We start from the raw sequence: 12,955 nt of genomic DNA, 5'->3' as shown, positions 1-12,955 counted from the left end.
CCTATTTGAGGCTTATCGATTATGTATTGCATCATGGTTATAAATAATGGGTGACTGCGTGTTTGGAAGTTTGAAATTTTGTATTAGGATTTCCTTGCCAGTGGGCGCGGTAACAATAAGAGCATCTCCAACAGTATGGTCAAATTTTACTGTTTAAATATCTATTTGGTCACTCTCTATTTCATTTGGCAAGCCAAATTTATTTTTTAATCCAACGGCTTCTCCATTCACTCTCCCTCTCTGTTTTAAACCTATGACAATAGGACTCACGCGCCAGCCTCTATACCTATTTTTCTCTTGATCTCTCCCTCTTTCTCTCACTCTTCTCTTTCCCGTCGGAGTAGGCAGGCGCAGCAACAGGCGACGGCTGGCGCAGCGACGGGCGACAGCGGCGATGCAGCTCCTGCGCCACGCCGTCGATATAGAAGAAAGGCTACACGAACGTGTAGATATAGAAGAAAACAAGCAAACTGTTTACCATTCAGTGATGATCAAGCAAACATGATTGTTCAACTTCGCACATAAAAGAGCACCATTCTGCTACTGGAAAAAACTTAGATCGAAGGGAGAAAAAAGAGTCATACATGCATGCACCACTAAGGCAGCAAATTGTTAAATAGTACGAACTAACTACAGCATCAAATTTATTTTCAACAGGGTGTCAAGTATCAATACAGGATTCCCTATGAGATTATCTGATCAAGAAGCAGAAATCTTCAGGGACACATTCTACGGAAACAGGTGCGAGCCAGGGAAATTGGAAGCGATTTCGTCAGCAATCGATTGACCAAACAAATGGGTCCTACGAAAGCAAGAAACCTCTCAGTTGGCGCCCGATGTCGTTGCCGTGATGGCGGCGTGGATCTGGAATTCAATGCAGTCGTTCACTCCAAGGAGGTGAAGGAACTGAGGAACGATGAATGGGATTATCCCACAGGCTGCTACCGGCCTTCACAGTGTGGCGGAGCGCGGCCTCGGCATGCACCTTCGCGTCCTGCAGCGACGCCATGGCGAGCCGGATGGCGTGGTGGTCGCGGCCGCCGCGGACGGCCGCGACGACCGCCACGAATGCGGCAAGGCGGGCGGAGGCCGACGGCGGGCGCCGAGCGGCGGGGCGGGCTGAGGCGAGCTTCGGACGGCGGCGGCAACTGCCTCGCTCCGACGAGGCGGCGGCGACGGTCTGGAGATCTGTGAGGGAATCGTGTGGGGCGGCTGGTGGGAGGGAGACGGTGGGAGAGGTGGAGGGTGGGCCCCACGCATATGGCAAGTCTAGTTGAAAGGACTGATTTGGCCAGCGGAAGCGGAATGGTTTGGCCATCGAGATGGCCTGTTGGGATATAATTTTAAGAGCAAATTATCAAATTTTAATTTAGAGAGGTATTTGATCATACTGTTACATATGCTCTAAGAGTTCGATAATCCTATCAAATTGAAAAAAATATTAAAATAATAATAAATTTATTTAATTTTTCATGATTTAACGTGGTATCCAAACTTGCTGCTAAATACGATAAGCCCTCCTAAATGATAAAGAAAATACTGCTTTGGATACAATAGAAGTGGTACGAGTAGTTATGAGTGTAATCCGAGGGTCCATTTTAAGCCCATTTGATTCAAAGGAATTTCATACGAATTCTAGAGAATTTTATTTGTATAGAAATTTTTTCTACGAAACTCTTTGAATCAAAGAAACAAACTCTATGAAATTCTATGGAATGCATCTTCCTATATAGGTTTTGGAGGAAATTTAACAAGAGGTTGAACCTCATAGAAAAAATAGGTTGAGTCTATCTCTCAACTCAAATTCCTGTGTTTTCCCTGTGGTCCAATCAAATGATCATTTCTATATTTTTTCTATGTTTTGCAATACTCTGTTTTACACCTAAACTCCTGTGATTCAAATGGGCCCTTAGTCGGTAACATGAGCATGGTAAGTAATGTATAAACATGCTTCCTATATTTCGCTTCATTCCAAACTTCTTTACAGGTATCCTGTACAGTAGTAGTGTAATAGATGCACCGAAGATGTTGCTGCTACAAATTAATAATGTTATGGTCCCCAAAGTACTCTTGAATTTTAATCCATCTTACAACAGAGGAATTTCAAAGAACTTTTACATGAACATGACTAAATCCTGAAAAAAGTTCATGCAAATTTTCTACTTTGATAGAACCCTCAACGGAAGTGTGATGATCCCTTTAATAATGGGTCTGCCTATACAGAATTTGACAAAATATCTATAGCAAAATCAGTCAATTTTTTCTACCACACGATCTACGTCTAACAACTCTGATTATTGAGAAATGGACGGACTCTACCAGACTACGAGCATAATTGTTTGGCTTTTTTATGTCACACTATACATTTGAAATGAAAAATTATTTATAAATAAAACTTTTATATAAGTACTCTTAGCGACCTAAAAGTTATGGCTGGAAAATAAACTAAGATGAAACAACCACAAAATCTACTCTAAATTTAAGGTAAAATATTAAATTTTAGCTTATAAAAATAAGCAGAAGCAAAAAGATAGCCGTCAACAAAGATCAATAGTTCAACTGCACCATTCTCACTTTGACGTGTCAATGACAGGTTACACTTCATTTTAGCTTATAGAGAGCTAGAAGTCAATTGCGTATTTGGCGCGAAGGTCGGACGACATGGCAAACACGACCATCTTAGATAAGAAATTAGCATCTTAGATAAGAAATTAGCACTAATGTCTGTAATGTCGATATGTTATAACTTAGAGTCATTGGTCCTGATGCTAAGGGGATGGTATATTTTTGTCATAAATTTATAGCATGGTTTATTTTTTAAATAAGTTTTTAAAATGGTCAAATGGTTAAATGTTCGGGGTTGTGGCCTTTTGGGTGTTTGTCTAGCGCTTAGGCCTTGTTTAATTCCTAATTTTTTTTAAAAAAATATCACATCGAATTTTTAAACACCTAAATAAAGCATTAAATATAGATGAATCAAAAAACTAATTACACAGTTATGGAAGAAATCTTTTAACGAATCTTTTAAGCCTAATTAGTCCATGATTAGCCATAAGTGCTACACTAACTAACATGTGCTAATGACGGATTAATTAGGCTCAAAAGATTCGTCTTGCGGTTTCCAAGCTAGTCGTGAAATTCGTTTTTTCATTCGTGCCCGAAAACCCCTTCCGACATCCAATCAAATATTTGACGTGACACTCTCCTAAAGATTTTAACAATCTAAACACCACCTTGATGGCTGAATCTACCCTGAATCCTCTGTTGCTCAATCTACCCTGAATCCTCTATTGCTCTGCATTGAATTCTCTGTTGCTCTGCATATGGAGGACCTATTTCCAGCTGAAATAGGTACTGATGAGGAGGGATGCAATGCAACATCCAACTCTCAGTCAGAGTTTAACATCCTGATTCATTTCTGATGGACTACTATAACTCATAACTGCCCTGCCTTGCACTTGCACCAGCCTGATTCAGTAACGCATCGATATGATACAGTGCACCTAAACTGAACCAATAGTATGCAAGTACAACCCCATTTATCTCACAAATACATTTTTTTTTCTTTATTATCATTGGTATGCAAATCGAAAAGCTTTATAGTGCCCTTTCAAAATACAGCTTTTCTATTAATGAGAGACACTTCGGTCTTAGGCCCCTTTACAACAATATAGCAAACTTGTAGCACTCTGGTCAAGTAATCCTAAAGAAAAAAAAATTAAGAAAACATTTGAAACAAATGATTGCATCATATCCTTTCCTTTGCTATTTCTATAAAATGGATAATCCTATAGAGATTTTGAAGGAAAATAAGTGTGACATTCTACCCCATGATTTCCTTTTCCTATGATTCTAAATTTACTGTGTTTATTATATGTTTTAATCAAATGATAATTTTAGAATTTTTCCATAATTTTCAATATATGTAGGTTTTAATAAGCATGACATTATAATTCTAAATTTTCTTGTTCTTGTGTTTTCACAATCCGGCATTTCAAAGAAATGATTTACTTCCTCCATCCATAAATATAATGACTCTAGGTTGTTGAAGATTTTAGAGCTACTTGGGAACGAAGTTCTTTTTAAAATAAATTAGTTGGTTTTTCTATATGCTCATTGGATAAAAGTAATAATTATGATACATTGGAGGGAGTATACGCTACTAAAAAAACCATTTCCGTGGACAACCCCTAGATTTTATAGGCGGACCAAAATAAAATCAGTATTCACAAATATGGAGCTAGTCTCCTACCAAAACTCATATGTAAAAATTGATTTTTACAGGTGGACACTTAAATCGCACTTATGTGAACCTTAGTTTATTTTCACATATGGACAGTTTAAGCGTGTGCATTTGAAAATTGAATTTCAAACAAATTCACATCTACATCTAACTTTTCCCATATGAAGTCGGATGAAAATAAACTTTATACAAAATTGTAGATCTTGACGAGATCTAGAAACTTGTATTTGAAAACTTCTTAATTTGAAAAGAGGCCAAAATATTCATTACGAGATCTCAGACCTATTTTTAACAAATCTCATAATCTTTCAAACAACCATTGATGAAGATGTGCTCTATATCAAAGTTATAGAGCCCGACTAGATCTACAACCATGTAATTGATGGTTTTTTTATTTAAGATCATTTAGAGAACCAAATAGACATTACAGGTTTTGGAGATACGAAGTCAATGTTACACTACTTGATAGTACTATAGGTGTGAGATATGGGGCATTGAGTTCCAATCGTATACATCACACGTACATATATTTCGTATAAAAAATAATATGACTTGTGACATGAATCTACGAATGTGTGTACATGTCTACTAAAAATTAAAATATTTTTTTGGTTTTGCTTTGGCACTAAAAGATCAAAATATGAAAAATCATTTTCATAGATGAGTCATATTAAGATACCAGCCCGTGAAAATCGATTTTCATGTATGGGCTAGCCAACCGGTTCTGAAAATCCCCTATTTCACGTACCTTTGCTTACCTGCGGCTAACTCGTCCGTATGTGAAAATGAGTTTCAGCCGTATGGAAATATAACTTATGCAGTAGTAGCCTAGGCTCTAAGATCTTTTTTCTTTCTACCAAGTCCAGACTCTTATTGTATTTTCTTGTTAAGCATCTAAACAACACAATTGAGCAATTCTTTACTTTTTGAGAAAATCTAAAAAATGTCATCGACAAACATCTAAGTCTAAGAAATGTCATCGGCGAGTATGAATTCTAGGAAATGCCATCGTACAAACGAATTTGTCTAAGAAATATTATCGCCGCTAGGGTTCCGTCCATTTTTGTCGTTAAATATACCGTTCACACTATTGGACTTAATGGAGAAATGCTAATAGAACTCTAACAGCGATGACATTTATTAAACAAATTCATCGATGACATTTCTTATAATTAAGTGTTTATTAATGACATTTGCTAGATTTTCTCTTAATCTTTTTATACTCTTTTGGTTTGTGCTGACATACCACACCAATTCATCAATTCATGTATTTTATCTCAATTTATATTTTTCCAGTCATTTTATCTCAATTATATTTTTCCGTCATATGTTTCGAAGGACTTTAAGGTCAAGATGAAATTACTGATATGTGTTTATAAGTTTACCTGATTGAAAAGATCACGCTTACTGATAAAACACTGTTGAGCAATAAATGCAGTGGTCGTGGACTCGTGGAAGCATTAATGCTCCCAAATCAGTATATTTCAAGCAAAATTTCTTTATATTATGGACAAAAGAAGCAACTTTTTCCTATGTTCGAAGTGCTATGACTTTGACTATGCTATTCTTTAAGAACAAGTGTTCATGATAATACCTTCTAAGATAGATCTATATATAATATATGTATGTTTCTATATTGTCAAAGCTTTATTTTAAAAAAAATCAAACGTCATAGTATATGTACACGATTAAGAAAATGAATACAGTATTAGTTCAACGCTTTTCTGCCAGCACTTTTAACCATACATGCATACCAAAAAATACTGTGAAGCAGTAGCATACACAGACACAGAGGTGAGCACACCATTTTTACTCTTGGGTATAAATACACACAAGTTAGTATTAAGAATGAGTGAATGACAGAACAAAACAACAGCTTGGTAACAACTTCAGAAATTGTTAGAGTAGGGAGTCTAGGAGGGGGAACAACATTACAATACCGTTTATTCTTTTGAATCCTACACTTTCACCACATACCAGCAGTAGTATGCACAGGTAAATCAAGTACAGTTTTACTCTGGACATAAATACATGCAGATTACAATATCTTCGCAATGTAATGAGTGGTAACTGATAATTAGCAGCAACAGAATACAAGCTTAGCATTGGAGACTACAGAGAGGGTTAAATTGAATAATCCTACTTGAGTTGTGGTAGCAGGCACATCTGCTCCACTGGAAGGTGTTGCTCTTCCAGCTCCACCGGAGTACCGGGAGCAAACAGCTCAGTAAGAGTCATGAGCTGGGCTATCTGAGTGCATATCCATGGATGAATCATTCGAAGCTGTGGAGTTCTGATCACGGTTAACGCCATTCGCGAAGTATCCTGCATCCCCACCCTGTTCCAGGTGGAATGGTTGCAGGCTCCGGCGAACAGGGCTTGACAATGCACTTGAAAAGACCGCTGAGTTCTTGGACTGCACCAATCCTGTATTTCCTAGAGCAAATAAGCTTGGGGATGGTTGCTGGTTCATTGTGTTGGGGATATGCACTGTAGCTTGAGTGCTTTGGCTCGCATGCTGCGATCTTGGAGAGGCTGATGCATTGTCACTTCCATACTGAATCTCGTGCTAGAAACACAGACGGTTAGTAGGCACAAGTAATTGTGCTAGGTCTAGGACGGTGCTAAAGGAGAAGATACAACATAAATGCATAACTGTATTTCAAGAGGTCATAGTTGGAGGCATAAATTGGCAGACACCACTCATCAACATCATTTTTCATCAAGAGAATTTCTTGTTTGCCATCAAATATTAGCCTTAACCCTTTAAACATTAAAACATTGATGTTCCCTTACAGAGGAATGGCTAGCATTAGGATGATACTGCAGCCAGCATTAGGACGATAGTACATGTGTACAGATGTACAACCCAAAAGTTTTTGCAAAAAATTCAGGGTATGGTATATGTATTAGGTATTTATGCTATAGCATCTTTGATCCGAATAGTTCTTTCCAATAAAAACATCAATTTTTAGCAAGCGCATGCCAACTGTTTTTTCTCTCTTTTTTTACATGATAATCTTCATTTTTGTATTGGCACTAGTTTTTATAACTAAATTGAAAACTTTCTGCCTCTGCCACTGTTGGCTTATTTGCCACAAGTTCATTTTTGCCTTCCTTTACCTGCCTTTTCCGTATCTTGCTGTTAAACTAAACAAGAAAATATATTTTCCCCTCCTCAATTCTTCCACATTCCTCGTTTATCCTTCTCTTATTTTTCCATACATGCTAAAAAGGGCCAGCAACAAAACAGCAAATTCATTCAACCCAGCAGATTCCTTTTCCCTGAAAACATGCCAGAGCACATGGTAGATCCAACAATGGCTAGTAACTACAGGATGTGTGGGAGGATGGTCATGGCGGCACATATGGAATAATGGAAAACGGTGACCAGGGGATCAGCAAGGGCCTTCTGTGGCCAGTGCACAGCTGGCTAGCACAGCCATCCTCGTCACAGTCATCGACTTGGATGAGGCGGGTTCATGGGCATCTAGCACGGTCATCCTTAGTGCTACGTTATAGATGTGTTGCAGCATGTGTTGTTATCCACCAAATCCAGGAAGCACTTTAGCCAACTTAACAAATATACAAGAAAAAGTCATGTCATGCAAGGCAAAAACTGAATAATCAACACAATCCCACAGCCCATTCTAAAACAGGAAGACTAGCACAGTTGATACTTTTGTGCAGCATGGCACTAGGTCTGGAAGATTCAAGCTTGTTGGGTGTGGGGCTAGAAGTATTATACTCCTCTAATACTGAGGTGCTGTGTGTATTGCCACAAGAAAAGATGGCAGCCCATGTTGGAAAGGTACAAATCAAATATTTCTAAAAACAATAGCTATAATTGTCAACGGTGGCTCATTCTAACATAGTCGTGGTAAGGAAATGCCACGTTTCTGATGGTGATAGCAAATAACAGAACTGAGTTAACACTAAATGGCAAAGAAGGAATTTTCTCTTGTTCATTAAGATTTAGGCAGCAAAGTGTATTCATGAAAAGCAACAAGCATTAAATTTCTAAGATAAATTAAATAGTTCCCTTTGGAGGATAGTAGCCGCAAACCTGGATGTGGGAAGCTATATCAGCAACTGTCAGTCTCAAGCCATTTTCATGCTGCCTCAAGATCCATTCATAGAGCTTTTCCTGCATCAGTTAAACAAAGGTTGAGAAACAATAGTGGAAGGGGAAATATAATCAAAGAAACAGATTGTCTAGCAATAGAAAAACGATTGAAGACGAGAATGTGTTGTTCTCTACAAACAAATGTTTAGGTTTTAGATATGTAACTGCAGTCGACAAAATCGTGAATACTCTCAATGACAGCCAATGCTCCCTCCAGTAACAGAAACATGTGGCGTATTCCAACTTCAACTCAAACTTACTTTGAAATCCATATATTTTTAAATATTTAAATTGGCAGCATGAAAATCATATCAGTAGATTATCTCGAAAAAGTACTTTCATAGTGCAGTAATTTTATTGTAGTTTGCATATATTTCGCAATAGAAACTAGTGATCAAAATTGTGTCTTGAAGACTATGTTGATATCCATAACAACATGTTCCCATGACCAGAGGGAGTCGGTCACTACAAGCAACAGAGTAAGAAAACTCGTTGATTAGTGCATGTTTGTATAGAGTCCATAATTAGGCTCCTGGATTTAAATAGCAAGAATTGTCAACATGTGAACAAAAGAACTCATTTTGCAAAGGAACAAGACAGTGTGGCACGAACTTTTCTTCAGCTAATAAGAACAGATTGGACTTTTTCTAGAAGCAGGGCGGAGGCCATCATTTATTTTGGATATATGAACAATGAACAAAAAGCTTTGCAAGGAACGAAATGTGTATGCGCTGCAACAACCAGGTCTTCAAAGTACAAAATCAAAATTCAACAATTCTTTGTTCTTAATGGACATTGCACTGGACTATAAGAAAACATAAACCTCTCTAAATCCCAACACAGAGAATTATGCTGTGGTGTAAAAACAATCCCAGTATATAATGCATTGGCTAGTGTTGTTTGATGAGGGTCTAGTAATATTGCCATCTGATGAGTAAAACAGACAATGCTCAACAGGGTTTAGATAGAGTGTTTCAGTGTCCTATGGAAACAAAGACCAAGAATACAGCTGAACCACATCCTGAGTTTTGACCGATCCATAGCTACATGATGTTGTAAGCCCTAATGCCAAGAAACGGCATCCAAGCCTTTTTGCAACATCATGCAAAACCCTTGCATTGCATGCCATCACAAAAGGAGGAAAAAGAAAAAGGAGAATTTTGATGCTAGATGAAGCCATATAATACAAGAATATGTCAGGGATGGATCCACATAGTGACATTAAAACTATACCAACAAACATAATCAGGTAAAGCAGAGCTGCTTAAGCTACCAATGCCATCCAAGTTGAAAAGAACCATGCCACACCAACTGGTAATACTTTACATTTAACAGTACACAAGTTGAAGCAAAGTTGAAAAAGATGTATCCATAGCACTAGCGCAGAAGTAACCTGTTCCACAAGCTAAGTCTTTCCTCATCTGCTTTCAATTCCCTCCCTCTGACAACACCCTAATCTGAGTCTCGTAAAGCACAGCATGGGATATCTATAACCATTTCAACCCAGATGTGAAAAGCACATAAACCTACGCGGTATATATCACCAACAATCGAACCAAATGAGTTTGGCCCCATTGTCGCAAATAGACTTACGACAACTCAAACAAGATTGGTTCCACTATTAGTACAAGAGTGCCTATGAGGCTATCAATTGTATTGGCGCATCACCAACAATATAATATTCAGTGAGGTCAAGGGACGCACTGAAAACTAAAATCGCATACAGAATTAGTTGGTCTTACCCACTAATCGAATTTACGTGCAGGTAGGTACCAGATTCAGGCAGAAAGCATACATACAAGAACCGAAATTTCACCTAAATTCAGAAATTTTCCATCACTAAGCGGGCAATCGAACAATCGAAATTAATAGGCCAATCTGAATTTCTACTAACAACAAGGCGCATCAGGACGAAAATCCCCCCACCAATCGAGCCCAAAAGAAAACCAAAATCCAAGCCTTCCCCCGCCACAGGGAGGCCAAATTCACCGGGTGGAAACCAAATCCTCCCGCCACGAGTGAACCGAAATCCCAGAACACCACCCTCCTCCCCGCATCACCACACCACATCCACAAACACACAGAGAGAGACAGAGACAAAGGCCACAGGAGGAGGAAGGAAGGGGAAGGGGGTGTCCGTACCATGGCGTGGCGCTCGCCGGCCTGGAAGGAGAGCTTCTGGCCGCCCATGGCGAGCGTGTAGAGCTGGGACAGCGAGTTGGCCGCCCCACGGAACGCGCCGTACAGCGCCCTGTCCGTCTCCTCCAGCCGCGCCGCCTCCGCCTTCCGCTTCTTTCCCCCCGCCATCTCCCCCCCTCAACCCCACCACCACCACAGAAAAAAACAAACAGACTCCCAGAAATCCAACCCGCTCGAAATCCGGAGAAGGCGCAGCCGCCCGGCGAACCCTAGGAGGAGGAGGAGATTGCGAGCTCGCTCTCGTCGTCGTCCTCCTCTTCCCCGCGCGCACCGAGACGAGGAGGAGGGGGAGGAGGCGTCGCGTCGACACGACACGAAGCGGCGGCTTTACGTGTGCCCGTCTCTTTCTTTCCGTCATTTATTTTCTTTTATTTAATTTTTTTTGTTGGGCCGCTGACGGGTGGGCCCGGGGGAGGCGGGGAAGGGAGCACGTGGGGGTGGGGCTTGGCGCACGTTGGATTTGGGTTGGGAGAGGGGAGGTGAGGAGTTGGGGGGTGTGACGCTGACGGATTGGGGCCCGGTGGTGTTGTTTGTGGGTTCGTGCTGTCCTTTTGTCAGGTATTTGTATTAGGGTCGGTAGCGAAGTCTAGGAGTACTAGCGAAATGCCCGTACTCCACTTTAGGTGTTGTTTAGTTTAAAAATAATTTTAAAAAACATCCATTCAAAACTTTAAACATATATTTAAAGTATTAAATTTAGTCTAATTATAAAAGAAATTTTAGATTCCGCCTGGAAACCACGAGACGAATCTTTTGAGTCTAATTAATCCGTCATTAGCACATGTTGGTTACTGTAGCACTTATGGCTAATCATGTCCTAATTAGAGTCAAAAGATTCGTCTCACTATTTCCTCCATAACTGTGTAATTAGTTTTAATGTTTATATATATTTAATGCTTTCATTTAGATGTCCAAAGATTTGATGTGATGTTTTTGGAAAAAAAAATTAGGAACTAAACGGCCCCTTACTATAGGTAAAATAAAATATGTTATAGTATCATTTGTTTGCTTATTCAGAATTGATATTCGCTTGTTTAAAACAGATATTAGGATGTTTCATAATATCAGCATGTATCATAGATTAATTTGTAAATTCTGTTAAATCTTTAGACCACTTGGAACATCCCCAACAGCTCATCTATCTCATCCTCTATCTTGAAAATAGAGGATGAAGACTACAAATTGAACTCCAACAAAATGGTCATCCTATCATCTATTTTAGATATCATACATATTAGGAGAAAGAACATTTATATTTGGATGATCTCTCTCCATCCTCTAAAAAGATAGAGAATGTCATATATGGATGATCTAATGAAATTCGTAGAGATATGAACGACAAAGCTAGTTTAGATAATTATCCAAATAAAGATATAGATAACCAAAATTTAAATGAGCCGGGATACTCTTAGGTTTTTATAGCAGTAAAATAGTGATGTCCCGACTGGGAACGTGGTCCTCCTCTTGCCGACGTCTTTGGAATTTTAGCGAAAGTGTAATGGTGGGGTCTAAAAATATGTTTAAGCTATATTACATCCATTTTACATTTTTACTTATAAGATTTTTGATTTATATATAATTTATAAGAATATTAACAAATCTATATATTATTAATTTGTGAATAAATTTAGGTGTTATCGAAACATCTTATAATATGGAGAAAATCTAACAAGTTTTATTGATAAGCACCTAATTATAAGTAATGACATTGACAAGTATGAGTTATATGAAATGTTATCGTCCATCTCGTGTTGTTAAATACAATATTCATCCTATAGAACTTAACAAAGGACTGCTGACAGAACATTAACTGCAATGTTATTTCTTAGATAAAATTATTTATATAACGGCATTTCCTATAACTCGTATTCGTCAATAATATCTTAGAATTATATATTTGTCAATGATATTTCTTGGATTTTCTCTAAAATATGGAATGGATGTAGTAGTTAAATCATTGTTGTCGTTCTAAAATACTCTCTATATTTTTTTATTTGATATGGTTAATTTTTAGATATGCATTTGACCGTTTGTCTTATTCAAGTTTTTATGGAGAAAAGAGAAAAATTGTAAGTCATTCTAAAAGTTATTTTAGTAATAAATTTAATAAAAGCATTAATATTATATAAATTTTGAATGAGACAAACGGTCAAACTTGGAACCAAAAGTCAACTATGTCAATTAAAAAAACAGGGTGAATATAAATATTTCTATTTGTTTAAAATAAATTAAGATTAAGAAGAAAAAACAGTAATGTCCATAAATATATAAAGCATGAATGGATCGGTGAGGATAAATATGGATAAGATAGAAATAGATTTGAATGTAAAGTGGTTGATGGGATATCTACTGTAAATATCACTAAAATGTTTATATCATAAATAATA

General features: G+C 38.0%; 1 protein-coding gene across 1 annotated transcript; it reads right to left on the bottom strand.

Annotated features, from left to right (window-relative positions):
* Window positions 1-6,157: 6,157 nt before the first annotated feature.
* LOC102719228 lies at window positions 6,158-10,895 on the bottom strand. Its single transcript, XM_006660500.2, has 3 exons — window positions 10,512-10,895; window positions 8,310-8,390; window positions 6,158-6,812 (listed from the first exon to the last, which is right to left on the bottom strand). Exons 1-3 carry the CDS (start codon window positions 10,674-10,676, stop codon window positions 6,468-6,470), a joined length of 591 nt encoding a protein of 196 aa, XP_006660563.1. The 5' UTR covers window positions 10,677-10,895; the 3' UTR covers window positions 6,158-6,467.
* Between the last annotated feature and the right edge of the window lie 2,060 nt (window positions 10,896-12,955).

The sequence above is a fragment of the Oryza brachyantha genome, chromosome 9 (assembly GCF_000231095.2).
Source record: "Oryza brachyantha chromosome 9, ObraRS2, whole genome shotgun sequence".
Taxonomy (NCBI): Eukaryota; Viridiplantae; Streptophyta; class Magnoliopsida; order Poales; family Poaceae; genus Oryza; species Oryza brachyantha.
The sequence above is the reverse complement of the archived record's forward strand: the minus strand, read 5'-3'. Positions and strand labels throughout refer to the sequence as shown.